This window comes from Seriola aureovittata, chromosome 16 (genome assembly GCF_021018895.1).
Source record: "Seriola aureovittata isolate HTS-2021-v1 ecotype China chromosome 16, ASM2101889v1, whole genome shotgun sequence".
NCBI lineage: Eukaryota > Metazoa > Chordata > Actinopteri > Carangiformes > Carangidae > Seriola > Seriola aureovittata.
Window position 1 is genome coordinate 17,854,430 of NC_079379.1, and position 22,983 is coordinate 17,877,412.

Here is a 22,983-nt window from a genome sequence, read left to right on the forward strand (position 1 = left end):
GTCTCTCCAGAACAGTGTTGCAGTGTTGGCTTAGTGTGAAGCACACAGCCCCTCTCAGTGTTGAATTAGCACAGCTGTCATAGCCCTTTTAGCTCTGTAGATGTCCAGTATCCTGGACTTGTTGCTGGAGATGCTCTTTTTACTGTGGCTGTCAGATCGCTGTGAAAAAAATATAGACATCATTTTATCTTTAAGTTATTTGAGTCAATTGGTAGTTATTACATAAATTATAGTGTATTCTACTCCAATAAAGATTATATACTGTATCTCTACAGCATACTATACTATATTATACTACATGCACTACATGCCTATACACACTGTACATTGTATAATATAGTAATATAAGGATGGCACTATTGGTTAGCACTTGTTCCTAATCAATACACATTAAGCACAAAAGTAAATAGCAACTTATAAAATATATTACTGTATAAAGCTTTCTAATTCCCTAATTTCTTTATTTCATTTAAGTATAAAAACCTTGTTTTAGAAAGATATCATTGCTGAATCGTGACTTATGTTAGCATGTATGAAAAACCTGAGGTTTACCATCCAAATATACCAGACACTAGCCAGATGTCTTTGTTTGTTGGTTCACTCACGTATTATTTAGCCACCAATGATCATGAAAAGAGGCTCTACGCAGCTGTTTGTGAAAAAGACACATACAGCAGTATCTTTCACTTACAGTTCTTTCAAAGGAGTTATTTAGAGTTAATTATTTATGGCAGTGAGCAGGTATTTTACAGTATAGTCTACATTGTTTGTGACAAAAATTTATTGATATGGCAGTACTTCATTTTTGTGCCAACAACCTACTTGTTTTTTAATGTCAGAATAATGTACAGAAAAAACATACTCAGTTGTCTTTTTATGTTTGATATTTCAGATTAAATACTGTCTAATACTGTTTCAGTAAAACAATGAAACGATGCAAGAGCGTGTTTCAGTTCCCACTTACAGCTCTATGATTTATTGTGAAAGAAACTTTTGAAAAAGGATCCAAAGTGGCCTGTGTAATTCTATAATATAGCCTCAAAATGAGATTTTTTTTTTTTTTTCCTCCTCTCTTTTTTTCTCTATTTGGCACAATATCCTCTGTTGTGCTGTTCCTCTTTGGGCGTGAAGTTTTCCTGCTCGTGATTTGATCACACAGGTTAAATTCTGATGTTTATTCTTTTGCTAAACCTTGTGGTGAAACGTCAAGTACCGTTGCTATGGTTACCTACAAATAAATAGGGGCGCATTCATTTCAAACAGCAAATGGTATGTGTCCACTGCTGTCTGGTTATGAAATGTGTCAGAACTGAGGCCTTTCCATGTCACTTTATACTTATTACTCCACAGCTGGAGTTACTGAATTAAGACACAACAAAGTGACAATCTGATGAGATGCATACACTGTTTTATTAGATTAAGTTATTGAACAGTGCATAGAATAATTAGTATTACAGTTTTTGCCCGTTGCTTGAACACATTTTGCAAAACTTCGCTCATTGTGCCAAAACTCTACACACAAGTAAACATGACACAACACTGGGAAATATACCATTCACATCTGTGTCAAATTGAAACTCTACTATCAAAACCTAAACTCTGCTATCAAAACCTAACAATCCTTTGTCAAAATGTAACTCTGGTGACAAAATGACACACACTTGCATCATATGCATACACTTTCAGATCAGGGGGAACACACTAGTCTACTTTATATAAAACACTGCAGTCTTTGATTTTCACTGTTTATTCAGAAGCCACATTTTCAGGAGGCACATTTTCAAACAACCGAAAAAGCAAATAGGCCTACTCAATATTGTACATTACAGCACTGTACATTGCAGTAACATGAATTCAGATAAAGCAAAAAAAAAAAAAAAAAGTAGAAAAAAACACTATACTGTAAACACAGAAAATCATGGCAATTGTGCTACGTGGGCTCATGGATCCCGCTGTCTGTTGGGGTCTGGCCACAGGACCTCATCGACATCGCAAGCAATGTCTTCTCCCGCTAGGCACCGGGGAAAATATCCCCTTGCATGTCGAAACCATCCATGGATTGCTGTCACCTGAATGTTGCCGCAGGCCTGTTCCATTGCCTGCAGAAGAGGCATGCGGGCATGTGGTTGGCGGTCATATACATGCCATCTCCAAGCCAAAAAGAATTCCTCTATAGGGTTTAAAAATAGTGAGTAAGGGGGCAAGTATAACACTTCAAATTGATTGTGGTTGGTGAACCAGGCCTGGACCAGAGCAGCCTGATGGAAACTGACATTATCCCATACCACCACAAACCTGGGCTGATCTGGTCTGTTCTGTACAACTATATTATGGAGAGCATCTAGAAATATGAGTATATGTTGGGTATTGTGTGGACCTAGTTTTGCATGATGATGCAGTAGCCCTCGAAGGCTCATGGCGGCACACAATGTGATATTTCCCACGCGCTGCCCCGGGACGTGCACAATTGCCCTTTGGCCAATTACATTACGACCCCGTCGTCTTGTTTTGCTCAGGTCGAATCCAGCTTCATCAATGAAAATTAATTCTTGAGGCTGTGCAGCTCCATCCATGGCCAAGATTCTCTGTAACAAAAAAAAAAAAAAAAACATGTTACTAAAGTGCTACACATACAGAACCCCCACCCCATCACACAGGTACCTGTGTAGCTCTCCGAATGGATCCATGTGGTACTGATATGGTACATATTCAGCTGCTACTGGATTTCACCAATACTGTATTGTAAATGTAAAGGACAGTTACACTTACCCGTACATATTCACGTCGAAGTGACCCTGACACTGTTCCTCTCAAATGGGACCCTGTAGAGCTGCTTCATGGTGATGTTGTGTTTTCCCAAGATGCGTCTGATGGTGGTGATGCTCACACGGTTTATGTTGTTGAACACTTGCCTGTCTGCAAGTATTTTCTGTAGTAGCTGGTGGAGACGGATGGCATTGTCTGCCCTCACTAGGTCCACAACGGCAAGTTCCTGCTGTTGTGTGAACAGGCGTTGGCGTCCTCCCCCAGAAGGTCTTCTAGTCATTCTAGAGAACCACAAATTGTCATTGGTTTGCTTCTTTTTCTTACAGTACTATATATACTGTACTTTACTGTATATATTGTATCATCCACTGTACTGAAACATCTCAATATAAGTAATCATGGTATGTTTCACAAAAACTACCACTTTGGCTGCAAAAGGAGCATTAGCACCCTGCAATACCCCGTACACGTGATGTGGTAATGTGATATACTGTAGTACAGTACTGTAAATACATTCTGAGTAGAGTAGAAGGTAGAGAGGTGAAGACATACCTGTTTTCCAGTAGGATTGTTCTTATTACAGATGCCACTGTGAAGCGGCTTAGATGTGGGTGGACTCTCTGCCCAGCTTCCCTCATAGTCAGGCCATGGTTGATTACATGGTCCACCAAAGTTGCTCTTATATCATCAGAAATAGGGGTCCGTGCATGGCCTCTTCGACCTTGACCTTGTCCTCCTCCTCCTCCTCCTCTTCCTCTTCCTCATCCTCTTCCTCTTCCTCTTGCTCTACCTCTGCCTCTCGCTCTCCCTCCATCCATGCTTGCAAAGTTCTTGAAATGGCTAAACTGAGGGCTTTTTGTAGCTGGCTGATTGGTGTTCAGTTTTGCAAGTAAGTGTCTTCAGGTGTGTATTTGAGTGGTTGCAATTACCCGATGTGTTTTGTATTTTGGATAGATGTGTTTTCCAAATGGCACCCTGAGATTTCATTTTTGAACGAAGTGTTTTATGTATGAAATAGAGTGTAGTATGCAGGACCAAGTGTGTTGCATAAAGGAGTAAGTGTGTTGCAGAATTGCAACTAGAGTGCAAAGCAGCGCTTTTGTTTAAGGTATGGGTACATGTGTTTGAGGTATGGTAACAAAAGCTTCAAGTTGTGTTACTTTAGTCTAAGCATGGGTCTATAGTGTTCAAGCAACGGGCAAAAACTGTAATTTAACCTGAAATTACGTTATAGAAATTACTGCAGTGAGGGTTTAACCTGCAGTTTCTGTTATATAAAAAAAAAAAAAAGTTTGTGGTTATGGCAGTTTTTATTTTTTGCATTCTGGCTCATTTTTTCATACACTCATTCAACACATTTACACTTAGCTGTGCCAACACAGTAAAAAAGCGGCATTAATGTGAGATTGCTTGTATTTTCAGACAGCAGTGGAGGGTAACTAGGTACATTTATGGGGCAGCTGTGGCTCAGCAGGTAGAGCACCACATCCTGTAATTGCAGGGTTGGTGGGTCCATCACCAGATCCACGTGGCTTTGAGTGACACACAGACCCCAAAATTGGTCCTGATGACCTTAAACAACGCCTTGTATGGTTGCTTTTCTGCCATTGATTTTTGTGTGTGTGTGTGTGTGTGTGTGTGGGTACCACTCAGTACAGTTTCGAGGTGCTTGCACTTTACTTGGGTAGTTGCATTGTATGCTACTTTATACTTCTGCTTCTTCACAATTCAGCAGGTTATGTTGCATTTTTATTTTATTCCACTTTCTACTTCCTATTTACTTTGGAGATTTGGCCTACCTACAAAAAAAATGATCAGTAGCAGATTTAACAACCACACAGTCTATTAAATAGTTAAAATGACAACATTATATTTCTTTTAATACATGTAAATAATAACTCTCTTAAAGTGCTTCTGTGCTGATTCAGTTGTATTGTGAAATTATTGCTTCTACTTAAGTAAAACTTGTGAATATCTCCTGCGTGAGCACCAACTGTGGTCAGAGGGCCCTCAGCAGACTGCTACAGTAGTCCTGGACCAATTATGACTCTATGGTGTTTATGCATATGGGTGCATCCATTAAAAAGCCCTTAAAAAGTTACTTATCACCACCGACAAGTATAAAATGCACTCACGCACTCACTCACTCCTAAACCTAATCTTTACAATGTTCAACTTTTAATCTGAATGCCCATGTTAAATATGGGCCCCAACAACAGTTACACAGACTATAATGTTCTTCTGTCACATATACAGGGGATTGCTATACCCAAACCCTTTGCCACTCTTTCAGCTTCATGTTAACCTCTGGCACTGCTCCATGGAGAGTAAATAATTTAGTTGGCTTGTGAGATATTGTGTGATTTAAAAATAAATAATATTATAACAGATTTTTTTTTTTTTTTTTTTTTGTTATGTTCTACATTAGAAAGGATGTAGTGTGGTCAGTGGCAACCTGTGTCAGAAAGCACTTCTGCATTCCTACTTTCTGTAACATAACTGCATTGCAGGTTGGCAGCAAAGTGAGAGATATGAATGAATCAACAAGATCTGATTTGGAAACATTTAACAATATTAATTTACCGATAAAAACAAAAAAAAGAAAATCATAGAGACAAGTCTGCTCTTGTCCTGAAACACACGCCCACACACACACACACACACACACACACACACACACACACACACACACACACAGAGAGGAGTTCATATGATCATAATTAAGGCTCAGTGAGAGAGGGAGGAGGAACATGTGGACAACTGTACAGCCCTACCACTCAGCCACAGCTCTGACCTAACACTGTCAGTATCACTGGTTTCCGTCGCTGTTATCGTTGCTCTGCCTTCTACTACTCCTAGTGTTGTAATTAACACCGTGAAAGAGGTGTCACTGAAACCCAGAGGACTCCTTCTGCGTTTGGACACCTTCGTCTACTTTTACGCATGGCAACCTGGCTGACGATCCAGGAGTGAAAACAGGATCGCAGTTCGCACGACGTAAAGTCATCTTCATAGAGTTGTTTGTTATCTTATTTGAGGTAAGAGAGATCTTTATTTATACTAACAGTCATTTACGACTAACAGAGACTCCACTGTTAGTCTAGTTTACTCAAGCTAACCAACATGGTCGGTTTGTTATGCTTTTGCGGTCAAAACATGATCTTTACTTTAATAATATTCACAGTCCGACCCACAGGTTCTCCTTAAGGCTCGTGCGCAGTTGATGTCACCGTGCTGGCACGCGCGGTGCAGCCTGGTATGTTGGAATAAGTGGGCTGCCGGGAAATACTCGGACTCTGTCTGGCACACACACACGTGTGTGTGTGTGTGTGTGTGTGGGTACCACTCAGTACAGTTTCGAGGTGCTTGCACTTTACTTGGGTAGTTGCATTGTATGCTACTTTATACTTCTGCTTCTTCACAATTCAGCAGGTTATGTTGCATTTTTATTTTATTCCACTTTCTACTTCCTATTTACTTTGGAGATTTGGCCTACCTACAAAAAAAATGATCAGTAGCAGATTTAACAACCACACAGTCTATTAAATAGTTAAAATGACAACATTATATTTCTTTTAATACATGTAAATAATAACTCTCTTAAAGTGCTTCTGTGCTGATTCAGTTGTATTGTGAAATTATTGCTTCTACTTAAGTAAAACTTGTGAATATCTCCTGCGTGAGCACCAACTGTGGTCAGAGGGCCCTCAGCAGACTGCTACAGTAGTCCTGGACCAATTATGACTCTATGGTGTTTATGCATATGGGTGCATCCATTAAAAAGCCCTTAAAAAGTTACTTATCACCACCGACAAGTATAAAATGCACTCACGCACGCACTCACTCACTCCTAAACCTAATCTTTACAATGTTCAACTTTTAATCTGAATGCCCATGTTAAATATGGGCCCCAACAACAGTTACACAGACTATAATGTTCTTCTGTCACATATACAGGGGATTGCTATACCCAAACCCTTTGCCACTCTTTCAGCTTCATGTTAACCTCTGGCACTGCTCCATGGAGAGTAAATAATTTAGTTGGCTTGTGAGATATTGTGTGATTTAAAAATAAATAATATTATAACAGATTTTTTTTTTTTTTTTTTTTTGTTATGTTCTACATTAGAAAGGATGTAGTGTGGTCAGTGGCAACCTGTGTCAGAAAGCACTTCTGCATTCCTACTTTCTGTAACATAACTGCATTGCAGGTTGGCAGCAAAGTGAGAGATATGAATGAATCAACAAGATCTGATTTGGAAACATTTAACAATATTAATTTACCGATAAAAACAAAAAAAAGAAAATCATAGAGACAAGTCTGCTCTTGTCCTGAAACACACGCCCACACACACACACACACACACACACACACACACACACACACACACACACACACACACAGAGAGGAGTTCATATGATCATAATTAAGGCTCAGTGAGAGAGGGAGGAGGAACATGTGGACAACTGTACAGCCCTACCACTCAGCCACAGCTCTGACCTAACACTGTCAGTATCACTGGTTTCCGTCGCTGTTATCGTTGCTCTGCCTTCTACTACTCCTAGTGTTGTAATTAACACCGTGAAAGAGGTGTCACTGAAACCCAGAGGACTCCTTCTGCGTTTGGACACCTTCGTCTACTTTTACGCATGGCAACCTGGCTGACGATCCAGGAGTGAAAACAGGATCGCAGTTCGCACGACGTAAAGTCATCTTCATAGAGTTGTTTGTTATCTTATTTGAGGTAAGAGAGATCTTTATTTATACTAACAGTCATTTACGACTAACAGAGACTCCACTGTTAGTCTAGTTTACTCAAGCTAACCAACATGGTCGGTTTGTTATGCTTTTGCGGTCAAAACATGATCTTTACTTTAATAATATTCACAGTCCGACCCACAGGTTCTCCTTAAGGCTCGTGCGCAGTTGATGTCACCGTGCTGGCACGCGCGGTGCAGCCTGGTATGTTGGAATAAGTGGGCTGCCGGGAAATACTCGGACTCTGTCTGGCACACACACACGTGTGTGTGTGTGTGTGTGTGTGTGTGTGTGTGTGTGTGTGTGTGTGTTTTATCATCTGTTTATAATCAGTTCATTTCAGTTCAGTAGCTAATTTGAACTGATAATATTTGAGGTCACACTTGCGTTAAACGATGCTTGTAATGTGTATTGTTATGTATTCTGTAATTCTGTATCTATTATTGAAAAGCATGGGTATTACTCCTCTAAAAGGTGTTTGCTTTACAGTGAACAGCCTTAAACAACCATTATATTTGCCTTTACATAACTGGACAAACACATGTTACTATACCTTTGCTCACACATACTCCAAACCTGGTGAAATTTTTATGCATGCCACCTTGACCACATGTACTATATGTTTATTCAGAAATATTCCTCACATGTTAAATGCCCCCCCCCCCCCCATCTTGTTTCCTCGCTCCAGATCACTCTAAACAAAAGAGACATAAAATATTTAGAAGCAGCATATTTGCGCTTTGGGAATTCGAGTTTGGGGTTAGAGAACGGTCGTCCTTAACGTTACGACAACACTTTAATTATTCAAACCAACTGACTCAACACACTGAAACCATGTCAGGGGGAGTTTGTGATGTTGTTCAGAGTGGGTGGTGACATTCTTGATTTCATTCATTGGTCTTCTGTTTTACATTTATTTCCCCACTAACTGGCTGTTTTGTCAGTCCCTCGGCCAAGGTTTCATTCTTTTGTTTACCTCTAACATTACCCAAACCAGCAGGAACACAGCTCAAACTTTCTTCTGTTCTCTCTCCCTCTCTTCCCTCACAGCACAAATCCCCCTTACGCCTGATTACTTTAAATATTTAAGCTATGAAAACTGAGCCAGCACAATTAGCGCACTGAGGTGTGTGTGTGTGTGTGTGTGTGTGTGTATGTGTGTGTGTGTGTGTGTGTGTGTGTGTGTGTGTGTGTGTGTGTGTGTGTGTGTGTGTTTGTGTTTGCATATGTGACCTATCTGAGGTCACTCTAATATGTTAATGACATGCAGGGGGACTTCCTTTGGTCCTTGTGAGTCACTGCCTACAGTTGGTTGCAGTACACAAAACAGAGGTTTTGGGGTTATGTGGTGCTCACTCACACACCCATACAGGGTTTGCTTAGCTGGGACTTGTCAAACCTTCATAAACTTTATCATGAGGGGAAATATAGGGAGAATACCAACTGGAAATCACCCTTAGTGTTTTAGCATTTCAGTGAAAGCACTTCAGAGTTCTTGTCTTTGCTCTCAATTCTTTCCAGTGAACAAAATAAACTCAAATTGAAGCCTTAGAAGTCTCTCTCTCTCTTTCAGCTGTCTGCAGTTTTCATTTACTGAAGCCATGTTTTCCAAGGCCACTGCCAACTTCGTCCGTCAGATTGACCCAGAGGGAAGCCTCATCCACGTGTCACGAGTAAATGACTCCCAAAAACTGGTTCCCATGGCACTCGTCGTCAAGCGCAACCGCCTCTGGTTCTGGCAAAGGCCCAAGTACCACCCAACAGATTTCACCCTCAGTGACTTGTTGCTGGGTGACAAAACGCTTAGTCCTGGTATGTAGGTGTGCATGCACAAAAAAAATATTAAAGCTTTATGACCATTATATATATATATATATATATATATATATAATATATATATATATATACGTATATGTAACATTTTTCACAAAGTATATATCGTCACAGTGCATGGAGCATTTCTCAAACACATCTTACACCACATGTCTTGTCAGGATTGTGTGAGACAGAATTCCTGACCTACAAGGGGACGTTTGGTGACAAACTCTCCGGGAAGCTGAAAACCAAGGCCGGCTCTGTTAGTGTCGCGCTGGAGGGGCGGGGCACTACCATGCTCCAATCATGTTTTGGCAAGCTGAAAAAAGAGGAACTGGATGTGATCAAGCTATTACGTGACTCCAGAAGCAGGTGATAAATAATTCCCTTTCATACTGATTGCACACTGCGGCTAATCAGAAGAAGGTAACAGGATGATGACTTTATCATTGATGAGGTGAACAGTTTAAAAATGTAGTTAGACATTAGACATTTGACCCCTCAGACCAGTGTCATGCAAAGACTTAACCACAACTAACAGAGATCAGTAGTGTTATAAGCCTTGAATACACTTCAGTGAGTCTCTACGTGATCTGTTTCATACCTGCCCCTTTTCATAAATGCACACTTTGCTTTTGTAGATTAAGACCTGTTTGTCTCTTTTCCAGGTTGGTGGACATGCAGCACGTGCTGGTGCAGCAGCTGGAGAAGCGGGCTGATGTGCTCGCAGTCGTGAAGGAGAGGATTGTCACCACCAACTCCTGCTCCATCACCCAGACGAAGAAGGAGCAGTGCATCTTTCAGGGCGTGGTCGGGCTGCTGGACATCCTGGGGAGCTCTGTTAAGGTAGGTGTGGATGGGAATTCATTATTACATATATGATTATTTTATACATTTACGTATATTTGGTAGGTTGATTTCATAATTGGGGGAAACACTGAATATCTGTATTTTTTTGTTGCTGTAAAATTGTTAAAAGTCTATTTAAACAGATACCAGAGCTTCAACCTCCAAAATAGTGCAGTCAATATCAGTATCTCTATAATATCAGTCTCTCTTTAAATCATATGTGTATGTGTATGTGTTTATATGTGTATCCTCAGGTGTGTGTGAAGGACACCAACAACATTGAGATGGACAGTGATGTTTCTTTGGAGATCCCCTCTGACACCGTCATTGCCTACAGCATCCTGGAACTAGAGATTAAAAAGAATGGACACTATAGTGAGTGTATGTGTGTGTGTGACGAAAGAGTGACTCAAAGGATAATTTCTCTATTATGGGTGTTACAACAGGCTAATGTTCATTTCGTCTTTGCTGATATGCCTGTGTACTGTGCTTGTGTTATAGGTGCATGCATCCATTTGTTTCCTCCTCTCTGCGCTTACCTGTGATGTTGTGTGTATTTTTAGATATATGCCTACAACCTGGCACTATAGGAGGTTTTGTGTCAGACACCTGGCCATCCCAAGATTCCTTGAATGTGGTGGATGGCAAATGCAATGGAGAGAATGTTCCAACACTGCAAAATGGTTTGTATCCATTCACGCAAACATTTTCTTTATTACTTTTTCAAACAACCAAGACATGTCATACACAAGTATGACAATGGATAAGCTCAGGAGAAATACTGATAAATTAAAGGAGAGGAGAGAAACAAGGGAAAAAGAAAAAACAAACAAACAAACAAAAAACAAAAACAAAAAAAAAAAACACACATATGTGTACACATACCATACATACACACATATACAGCAAAACTAAATCACTAAGTAAATAACAAATGTTTCTCCTATGACTTGTAATAACCAGTGTCCAAGTCAATCCCTCCATACAGTCATTCACTCAAACATTTAGCTAGTAACCCGGTGATGACAAAGAAATTACGGTTATTCAGATTCCATTTACAATGCCCATATTTAGAGGAAGTGAAATAACAGACCTGAAGCAGGTTCCTTTTCTCCCATACACACATCACAATGCGGATTCAATGATCTGTTGCATCAGAAGTTGCAATTGTAATTTGTTCTGAAATGTTAGTAAAAACTGGGACTAAACTGAACTATAATACACACCATGGAATTATCAATTGTTAGTTAATCGGCATTTGGATTTGGATCTGCATCAAAATCAATTATTTTTATTTTTTATTATTAAATTCTCTATGTTGCTGTAGCACCACCTACAACTATCTACCTAACTTATGGGCAGAAAGTCATCAAATTTTGCAGGATTTGTCAGAATTGATATGCGCATGTATCATCAAATTTGGTTGCATAATACGTTCAATAATTATGGTAACAGGTTGAGTTTACAAGACCTTGGTAAATACTTGTAGGTAAAAAATTTGGAATATCAAAAACAAATGGGAATTATATGTTGACCAAAATAGACATGGCCTACATGGATAGATGTATGTTGAGCATTGTTTATCTCACTGTTTAGTTTATAATGAGCAAATACCTAAAATGCTTTATGATACCTTATAATAAAAAAGTCAAACAGTTGTGAGCGAGGTTGTTCTCTAAACCATCCTGTGTAGTGCAGCTGTCATGTCATAGGAAGATGACTGAGGCTAGTACCAAGCAAATACTGTGTCAGTGTAGCCTCAGCTTAAAATCTGATGGAGTATCTCCCGCTCTCTGACAGGATCACAGGAGATGGACTTGTCTCCACTGGCAGAGCTCAACCAGTCAACTAGATGCGCCTTATTCAAGAAGTTACAAGAGACAATGAGGGACAGAACTGCTCTGTCATACCTGCAGTGTGTGGTGAGTGACATAATGGCATTACCCCAACATCAAGACAGCGCACCAGGGTTTGGGTTAATCCCTACAGGGTAACTGTGTGACAAGTCAACTAACCCAAAGGGACACTTTCCCAAAACCACTGTTTATTCTCTCCTAGACATATTGAGGCAGAAATCTCAAACCATTCCTCTGCTTTTACATTTTCTGTTTTCTCCATTTTCCCGCTTCTCTGTGCCTCTCTTTCTGTCAGCTGGAGAAGTTGTGTGGTGATGACACACTCGATATGGCCAACCAAGATATGGATCGACTCAGCTCAGACATTCATAGCGAGTGCAGCCAGGCTGCCAGTCCTGCGCACCTGAATGCAACTCACCTGTTGGTCAGTGCTATGGAAGGTGAGAGGAAACTCCCGACTTTGAGGGCTGTAAACATTTTCTTCACTGTGCTCTGAGCAACACATGGTGGTACGCTATAAATGATTTTCTATAATTTAATCTTGAGGTGTTTAATGTTGTTTTAGAGTTGCCTGATGAAACACTGAGCCTTCTGAGTGAGAGCCGGGCTGATTTTCTGGAAGCCTTCAACACACTGGTTAGTTAACTTGTTTCACTCATTACACATCTTTAAATTGTTAGCTGTTACAGATGAGAACGTTCATTTGTTTTAAAGGAATGGTTCAGTATTATGGGGAATATGATTATTGGCTGTCTTGCGGAGAGCCATACTAGCTCTTTCCATCTGTTTCCAGTCTTTATGCTAAGCTAAGCTAACTAGTGGCTGTCTGTAGCTTATATTTAATGTGCAAACATGTGGGGGGTACAGATCCTCTAATCTCACTCTCTGCAAGAAAAGTTAGTAAGCACATTTCACAAAATGTTGCACCATTCCTTTAAGAAAGATAAGATTTAATCCTTAAAACCAAGACTTTACAACAAAGAGTTATTTATCTATTTGTCCATCTAAATGTTTCACCAGATGTGCAGGTTAAAGGAGAGCAGCGGGACTCTCTCCATCCAGCATCTTCCCATCCTGCTGCAGGACAACCAAGCTTTCCAGCTGGCAGAACAGCTGCTCAGCTCCACCAATGTAACACTGAAGAGAAACGCTGACAGTCTGTGGACGGAGACAGGAGATAAAGCAGAAGCTCTGCCTTTGATCCTCTGCCTCAGCACACATGGATTGTCTTTGCTGTGCACTGGGCTGAAGTAGGAGGAGTTTCAGCATGCACACTTGTTTTTCTTTTTTTTTTATGGACTATATTCTGTCCATTTCTTTCTTTATTGTAAAGTTTGTTGAGTCGACGCTTACAGTAGTTAATTTCCTAACATCTTTATATTTTACTATTATTGTTTTTTTAATATTGCTTGATATTTGTTACATTATTATACAGAGAATATTGTTATATTACTTTTCCTACATATATTTTTGTTACTTAAAGCACACTTAGAGCAAAAAGCACTTCATTTTTTGTATATTTAAAAAAAATCGATATATATTTTATGTAATGACTTGCCATACTGTAGTGCAGCTCTGTCTCACTGAGACACATCAATGAACCGTGTTTGGTACTTGATCAGGCACTTTGGATAAATATTTCCAAAACTTTATTATTGTTTAGTATAAATTCAGTTGTTTTTATTTATTCAGTTTTAGCTCACATTCAAATGAATGTTGTTGATTAGTAAATTGAGAAAAACCCGTGATTAAGCTGAAAACAGTTCTTATTTCTTAAGAAAGATTCATACGTCATAGATTTTATGTTTTTCACTTAACAGCAAAATGTGAAATTTGATGCTTGCCAACGGTACACAAAATCAACATTTCTACAGTGTGCTGAAAAGTGTTGCTCACCTCTTCTTGCTAGGATTTTGATTTTGAATGAAACTGCATTTTATTGCTGCTACTGCTTATAATCAGATTTTTATGAAACTATCTGTATTTAACAGAAACATTATCTATTGAATACCAAAAATATCATATTATTTTAAAATGGAGAACTTATATTTTTTAATGAAGTCTATGTGTGTTTATACATGAGCAATAGTTTTATGAAGCTATCTTTTCAATGGCATGGGCCACTTTCCTATTTGACAGTAAACATGTAATTTATTGTAACTTGAAAAAAAGCTTCACTTTATCCTATATGAAGGCATACAATAATTAGTGTCATACCTAAATTGCAAATAAAGTAGGCTAAATAAAAATATTCAAGGAAAATGTTTACTTTTGAAGTTAACTATTGTGCTCTGTGGTGAAAACAACAGACAACTGAAACTCTTATTAAAAATCTTGTCTCATTTTAATATTTTTATTTTTATTACTAAGATCCCAAAGAATAGTCTTTTAGTGCCTGCGAAATTATTATCTAGTCTACATGAAGTTGGATAAAAATGAGTGAATAATTAATCATGACAAGGTGTGTAAACCTTGATGAATGGTGTGATGCTGCCCTGACTGGATGGACCCCAATGTAGTTATTTTACAGCACTTCAGTGCAGTTAACACTTTGACTTTCCAGGAAGTTAACTTCTTTATTCAAAATACCAACCATTTCTCTCAAGTTTTAGGTATTCCGGACTCTTGTGCTCACTTCTGTACAATTGTATGTGTTTTATGCTCATACACAACATGCCCACGGGTGTTTTCACTTATGGCTGATTACAGCTTTTGTCAGTATAGTGAGTGTATGTGTTCACAGACCATGAATCATTTAAATCTCTGAAGCTATTTGCTGCACCTGTTCGGGCGGGACAACTTACATCGCTGTCTGTTATTATTAGTTTGTTCATGCAGGTGCCAGTTTATTAGGTACACTTACTGAAAAATACAAACCATTTCTGAATTTGATAGAAATGTTACCAATTTGCATCAGTAAATTATATTGGCAAATACATTGTTACAACATATCTTGTTGTTTAAAGATCTTAAATAGTATATATCAGTGTCACATGACGCATACAGTATTTCTAAAAGTTTGTGTTTAATCAAATTACAATAAACGTAAGACACAGGAAACCTGGGTTCTGATCTAATGTCTGAGCATGTAATGGAGCTGTTATATTTCAAGGGAACTTAGAGGTGACGGGGTATCGATGTATGGTGTGTGGCATGGGGAAAAAGTGGCCGACACATTGATGGATGACCAAATGGGCCTATTGGGCACAGGACCCGGGTCCTGACAGGTCAGGGGGCCCCTGGCAAGATCCTCTGTATGAAATAGCAGTTAATATTTCTTGATCAAAAGTCATAGAGCTCAGTTAAAATACATAACATGACCACAAATGACCACAAAAAGGACATAAAATAACCAAAAAGCGTATGCTGCCAGCCCATGAAGTAGATAGTTTGTCACATTTTATATCTTCTGTGGTGCGAAGTATGACATTTAACATCTATGCGGAAACTCCTGCTCTTGCTCCTGAAAACATTCCTATGGAGGAACTGCTGACTGGATGACGGGCCTGTTGTCTTTTTTTCCTGACATCAACAGCTCCAGTTACTGAAAATGAACTCCACTGCCACATGGGGTCGCTGTTGTTGCTGGTGCTTTACGACGGTCAACGCTGACGTCAATCTGCTGCGACCCGAGCGTGTGCCGTCGCCTCGTCGTGAGTCTCATGAAAACATTGTGGAGAGCGGGAGGGAGCCATTTGTAGCTCAGAGGATAAAGGCTGGATTTGACACAGACAACACTAAGTGAAAAATGACAGTGTGCAACTTTTTTCTTCAGGGTCGTTGTCGTTACGGCGAAAAATGTTGGAATGAGCATCCGAGGGGAGGAAGCAGAGGAGGAGGAGGAGGAGGAGGTGGTGGTGGTGGTGGTGGTGGTGGTGGTGGTGGTGGAGGAGGATACAACAACAACAACTACAGCCGCTCTTCTGGTCAGCAGCAGTCCAGAGGAGGTGGAGGTAACGTTAACGAGAAATAAATATGAACTTAATCTTCTCATAGTGTTGTTTTTCGGTAAGCAGGTGCGTTGTGTGGTAACAGTTACAGACCAAGTGGTTGTTAACTTTCGTTTCTGGACAATTGTGTGTTGTTACGTTAGCTAGCTAGTCGACTCAAGCATTTTATTTGAACTTAACCTCAATTACCATTTCAGTAAAGCTAGAGTGAATAGTCGAAACAGCACCACAAACTACAGCAGGTTAAACAAACGAACAAACAAACTGAACATTATAACCTTCATGATGGTAAAGTTAGTATTTCCAGGTAGTCGCACGAGACTACATTAGTTGCATATACCTTATAAAATGGTAACTGAGTGTAAAGATGACTAATTTTATCAGCATCAGCCATCAAACATGCCCAGTGTTGTGTATAATGTTGGCTGCATTGGTGACTTACAGAGACTTTGTATTCTGGTTTTATTTTATGTGAAACAGACAGAGTCTTACCAGTGTTGTGACCAGTTTGAATTCACAATGTGAGGACAGCAAGCAATGCTAGTAAATATAAATAAACAAGCATTACTGGGCAGCTAAAGATAGTGAGAATTGGGAAGTAAGACAGAGTAGAAGTAAACAATATTTCCTGTTTTCTGCTCACAAATATAATGTTCAAGTTCATTTTATTTATGAATGCCAAAATCACAAATATATCTCAGGGATTTACAATCTGTATAACATATGGTATTCTCTAGCTTTAGACCCTCAATTCTCCTAAGGAAACATATGACTCACATACACAGCACAAAACACACACATGCAAAAATAAATGTATTGGGCTGTTAAAAAGGAGAATCAGAGGAAGAATCCCTCTTTCAGGATGGACAACCATGCTATAGTTATTGTATATGCAGTGGAAATGGAACTTGACATTGACTGGTATTGGTTTGCATGCGTGTTTCAGGTTTTGGGAACCGAGTTTGGGTTAATCCTAACCAGCAAAAAGGAGGGTATATCCAGCCTTCATCCTTCTCATCTCATGGAGGTGATGACTGGGGCCGAGGAGGAGGTGGAGGTGGCGGTGGAGGAGCTGACTGGGGTAGAGGAGGCGGAGGAGGAGGTGGAGGAGCTGACTGGGGTAGAGGAGGCGGAGGAGGAGCTGACTGGGGTAGAGGAGGTGGAGGAGGGAATGACTGGGGTCGTGGAGGAGGGGGAGGAGGAAATGACTGGGGCCGAGGAGGAGGTGGAGGGAGAAGAGATAACGTGAAGAGCTCAGAGTTCAGCTTCAACAGATTTTCAGCGCTGAACACTCCCAGCAACTTTGACAGGGGAGGAAGAGGAGGAGGAACAGCTGGTGATGAAGATGATGACAAAAAACTGTGAGTCTGCTTGTTTTTCAAGATGTGCAGAATTAAAAATTAATGTTTATCCGTCATGAGAAATTAATTTCAAGTGTGATGTCTGTTTCATGATCACCCAGGGAGATCATTCAGATGGACATAGAGGTTTGGGAGAGTTCACGGCAGTGGTGCTTCTCATGTTATTCTAACTCCAAGGCACCTTTAAGTGGTCTGTATCAAATATACATTTAATTACATGATTTCTGTTGTCATTTGTAGCCCTACCACTAGTTGTAAATGATGGGTTTATTATATCAATCACCAAGAAATTTTATTTTTTATCTTCTTCAGGTTTCACTGATCTCTCACCAGAGGAGCTCAGGCTGGAGTATTACTCCACAAGAGCTTCAGGAGATCTGCAGGGCTATGTAAGTGAAGTGTTACTAATTAATGTTGTTCCTAATATTTGTCTTCAGGCCAATAAGAAAGTCAAGAGGGCATTAGCTTCTGTGAAATTCTTATTCATTTCAATAAGATTAATGTATTTCAATATTTTGTCACATGATCTTGAATTAATCCAGTGTTTGTTCAAATGTAAAATAATGAATTGCAGGAATTTTAAAATTTGCAAAGTCTTAAGAAAAACCTGTTTCATGTGTTTTAGATTAATGGTGTCAATCAGTTGCTCAACCAGTGGAGAAGCAGAGTCCAGGAACTGAAGGTTATGAATCCAGCCACACGCGCAGCTTTGGTAAAACACTCATACAGTCACTGTAACAATATTCCTATATGTTTTTCTGCATGGCCTTTTTTAAATACAGTGAACATGTTTTGATATTTAATATATTTATTTTCCCTGCAGCTCACAGAGTTAAACAACCCAGCACCTGAGGCATCTTCAAGTGGCTTTGGTTCAGTGACAGCGACTGGATTTGGATCCTCTACATCTGATTTTGGAAGCAAAGGTTAAGATTAAACTTGCTTAATGTAACAGTATAAGAGCATAAATTCAACATTTTAGGAAATATTCTAATTTGCTTTCTTGCTAAATAATAAAGGAAGAGACTCTTCACAGCCCAGAAGTAGCCCCTCTTAAAAAACAAATTTAAAAAAGATGTAACATCCGGTCTTTGTGCTACACTAAGATAGCTAGCTGCTGGCTGTTGCTTCCTATTGAACAGACACATATGAGAATGGTATCATTTCATTCTCTGCAAGAAAGAACTATTGCATTCAATTTTCCCTTATCTGTCATGAATCCAGTGCTTGAGCAGATGATTAGACTAAATGTAGTACAGTGTTTGAGATTCCAGTCAAGTGGCTGATTTGTGTGGAACCAATCACATGAATGCATCTAGATTTGAGTTGAGCAGATTTATTGAAGAAAATGCATATAAAAAGCTTTTTGTCCTATCAGAATACACTGCTGAGGGAATCAAATCCATAATAACCACTTCTCCTGTTTTATCTCTAATGTCTGTCTGACCATGTAGACTTTGGGGCTCCACCACCAGTGCAGCCCAACAGTTTCAGCTTTGCTGCTCCAAGTAGCGGATTTGGTTCCTCAGCTGCACCGTCATCTTCAACAGGCTTCAGCAGTGCCATAGCAGCTCCTACACAACCTCCTTCAGGATTTGGTTCTTCCACTGCTTCTTCAGCTTCAACTTTCTCCTTCGCTGCCCCGAACACCAATAAACCAGGCGCCACTTCAGGATTTGGCTCTGCCTCGGGCTTCAGCTTCTCCTCTACAGCAAATACCGGAGGAGGATTTGGGAGTGGTTTTGGAGCTGAAGCACAAGCAGGAAGCAGCGGTGCTTTAGGACAGATGAGTGGAGGGTTTGGGGCAGCTGCTGCTGCACCTGTAGCAGGAGCTGGGTCTGCTGGTGGGGCGTTGGACGGTCTGTTTTCACCTGAGAGCAAACTGTCTCCAGAGGAACTGAATCAGTTTAAGGCTAAAAGGTTCACTCTCGGTCAGATTCCTTTAAAACCTCCTCCAGCTGACATGCTGGTGGTATGATATGGGCGGAAAGTTTACAAAATTTTTGAAATAAAGACTTATAATTTATACAAACATTTTTTTCTGCATAGATCTTTTGTTAAATCCAAATTCATTAATTTGTTGTTTTTAACATACAGCTGATATTGAAATAATTAAATCAGCTCAATCCTTAAAATACGATCAATTTCAGCTGGGGAAACTTGCTTTGGTTCTATTTTGTACAAAGTATACATCATGTACAGCTGCAGTATATATTTTTAAATTGACTCATCATAAAATACTATATTAGTGTTATTGACTGTCTTAAAATACACAGTTTGGATGCTGTGAGGCAGGACTCTGGGTTTTACATTTGTTGATATTAGAAGTTGATGAGAAAAGTTTTATCTCCATGATTATGTAGTGTTCATATTCATGTATGAGTATGTGTTTAGTATACATATACTTGCATACTCATGGAGATAAAACTTTTAAAATATGGTTATGACAGCAAAGCATTAAAAACATGCCTTGAACTTGGTTGCAAACACAAATCTCTTGCAGCAATTCAGACACAATGTCTTCTTACCTACAAATGTATTTCACCGCGTGCTTCATCTGAGAATAAAAGTCCTTTAACACACATACTGTAATCCTACATCAGTAGGGTTCCTTTTGTGAAGATTGTAATTGCACAACTCTGCCAGGAGAGGGTGTTGGAATACAAGCCCCAAAATACCTCTGGCTTTACAACATTTGAGCACAAAGAGATACTAGGCAAGTGTAAATAACTGTGTATCATAGGACTAAATTGAAAGGTAGAGGTGGTTTCTTCAGGGTAAATATTACTCTCCCTCTGTTTATTTTTTTTACTCAGACTGCAATGTGAGACAATATTGAAACGACTGAACCGAGGCCCATCGTCCACCACCCACTCAAACCATCCATCTACATCAGCTTGTCGGCCTTAATCCAGTAGAAGAGAGGAAAGCGCGGTAGAGCGCAGATGACAATGAGTGAGTAAGCTATTCAATGCGTATTCATTAGGTGTTGAGAACCCAGAGGGACCACAAGGAAGAGGAATACAGCGACAAAGAGACGCCACTAAGCTATTTTGCTGCTATAGGGGTTACAGCTCTGCTGACTGGAGCATATTTTCAGCTGATAGGGAATTTGTGATATCGGCAAGGGGTGCAACTGAGCTGTGTGTGTCTTAGTGTGTTTTTGTGTGTCGAATCATCCCAAGTCCAAGTCTCACGGTTGGGGCAGAAGCATTGTGCACACAGCTAATACAATTTTATGCCTACCTATAAATGGTAACACAGCATTAACTGCCAGCAACAGTGTGCAACATAGTAATTTTCTTTCCTACTTCTCAGTCTGGCAGCAGTAACCTCCCATCCACCCCCTGCAAGCAGATAATGCATAAATAATTCAACAGATTAATGAACGATTAAAATAGAGACTTGCGTGCTCATTTTAGTGAAACTTGCTTCAATTGCCATCCGGTGACTCTTAAATTCATCTAACTGAGATACTCTAGGCATTTCTGAATCCTTATTTCCAGGATATACAATATATTCCAGTATTATACAACAGTAAATAAGCAGATCTAATCAACTTGTGAGTCTGCCTGTGTTTATGTAATGTGTGCATGAGCTGCACAGAGCAGATCACAGCAATATTAAAGATGAGGGATGGGTCTTTGGATGACACAGTCAAACACAGAATATTTTACTGGGAACATTTAATCACTCTGGTGTACATTACTACCTGTGTAAAGTTGTGCAATGAAATTCTATAAAATAAATGATCAAATTTCACTCATCTGACCTATTGTGTTTAATAGTGCATTTGTGAATGAAGTCTCTTCCTCCTCTTTCCCTCCTGGGGATTGTTCAGTATTCCCAGGAGGGAACCTGGATTTAGAGACACTGAACCACACGCACACACACACACACACACACACACACACAAACATACCTGTCATCTACTGTGCACACTCCTGCTTTAATCCTCAACCTGCCCCACCCTCCTGTGATATCATATCTTACACAAACCCGGTCACATGACCATAATACGTACTGTAATTCAATGAGTCTGACCTGACTATAGCAAGATGGAACAGACATACACTGTATATGCTGCTCTAGTACATTTAACACACTTTTCCATAGGGGAAATAGGGGCAGTCTGTCTTGTTAATTCCCCATTTAGACCATGTACTGCAGCTGTGCATGTATGTCGGAGTGCTGAACCGATCAATCCTTTGATTTATAACTTCTGCCTGCAGCTATTGAAATCCCCCCCCCCCCCCCTTCCCTTGCTGGCTTCTCCAGATCAGTGTTTTTTTTTATGACATACAGTACTTAAACACACATTGTGTTCATTGCTATTACACGGCCATTTTGGTCACTACATCAGCTGATGACAGCAACAGATGCTCCTACCACCACTTGAATCCCCCCTCTCTACAGAATGCCGATGAGCTGATTCGGATTCAGCGCTGGTATTAATGTTTGATGGGGGCTGATTCCAGTCGACCCTCCTTACTGTTGCAGCAGAGAACGAGGCTTAGTAATTGGAACAATGAATCCCAGGATAGAATTGATTGTGTTGTGCCACAGCGGTTCGCCTATGGGAAACAAGGCATTGATCCAAGGCCTCTAATTTGTGCCTATTTGAGTGGCTTGCTGCATGGGTGACTGAGTGGCACATATTTCACCTGCAAGGGTCTGGACCTGAGTTTCTGTGCTACACATGTTTATGGGTTTATATTAGAATCAGAGCACCGCGTTGACAGTAATAACCTACTGTAGTGACTGAACACTGTCAGGACGGAAAACATATCGACACCCTCTTAAAATAATGGCCTAAGTCATTTTTTCAGGTTTTTCAGGAAACACAAAAAACTCAACAAAAGAGTCACACTTTTGACATAGGCCATTATACAACCGGGGGTAGAATTGCATGTTCCCCTCAACTGAGGATTCAGGCGATTTTACCAGAGGTGGCCAGCATCATGAGGGGGTGATTTAGGCAAAAAAAACATTTTTGTCAAAACATGACTTAGGCCATTATTTTAGGAAGGTGACGATATATGTACTGTATTTGAGACCAGATTGGGCGAGGCCTGGATCATTTGAACTAAAGTGGCACTGAGGTGCTGGGCAGAAAATTACATTACATTACATCCAGTACATTCATTTTATCTGTGAATGCAGACTGTGCTGTATGCTCCCTGAGCAAAGAAGAAAACAATGAAGCACTGTGTCTGTGCGCATGCATCTGTGAACCGCATCAGACAGGAATAGACCGTGCTTTGAGTGTTTTAGTGTATTTCATTTTTTTTCATTTTTTTTTTCAAAGTTACGTTATTTGTGGTGGGGTGACCGAGCTACAATGATGTAACTTTGACAGCAATAATGTGAGGGATGACTTCTCTAAAGCAAGTTTCAAGTCTACAACTGTATTGTATAAAATACCGAAACAGAAAAAACATATCAATAGCACATCCCGTCGATAAAACTGTGAACCTTAACACTGGAGCCACCCGAGCCCATGATTGCTTAGCAGCTATCTAGGTTAGAACAAGCAAACTTCTCACTCTTGCACTGGGCTATAACTACCACAAATTTCCACTCTCACTCTTTTTCCATTCTTTAAAATCCCATTTAGTGTAGTAATG

At 39.9% G+C, this 22,983-nt stretch overlaps 2 protein-coding genes across 2 annotated transcripts; both read left to right on the forward strand.

Annotated features, from left to right (window-relative positions):
* Positions 1-6,953: 6,953 nt before the first annotated feature.
* On the forward strand, positions 6,954-15,412 carry LOC130183348 (gasdermin-E-like). Its single transcript, XM_056398661.1, has 10 exons — positions 6,954-7,511; positions 9,099-9,337; positions 9,520-9,712; positions 10,009-10,186; positions 10,444-10,564; positions 10,753-10,872; positions 11,990-12,111; positions 12,341-12,485; positions 12,611-12,681; positions 13,066-15,412. The coding sequence occupies exons 2-10, from the start codon at positions 9,127-9,129 to the stop codon at positions 13,297-13,299; spliced, it is 1,395 nt and encodes a 464-aa protein (XP_056254636.1). The 5' UTR covers positions 6,954-7,511; positions 9,099-9,126; the 3' UTR covers positions 13,300-15,412.
* A 272-nt stretch (positions 15,413-15,684) lies between these two features.
* Positions 15,685-21,118, forward strand: nup42 (nucleoporin 42). Its single transcript, XM_056400251.1, has 7 exons — positions 15,685-15,998; positions 16,942-17,356; positions 17,458-17,546; positions 17,669-17,745; positions 17,982-18,068; positions 18,180-18,282; positions 18,811-21,118. The coding sequence occupies exons 1-7, from the start codon at positions 15,794-15,796 to the stop codon at positions 19,332-19,334; spliced, it is 1,500 nt and encodes a 499-aa protein (XP_056256226.1). The 5' UTR covers positions 15,685-15,793; the 3' UTR covers positions 19,335-21,118.
* Positions 21,119-22,983: the final 1,865 nt, after the last annotated feature.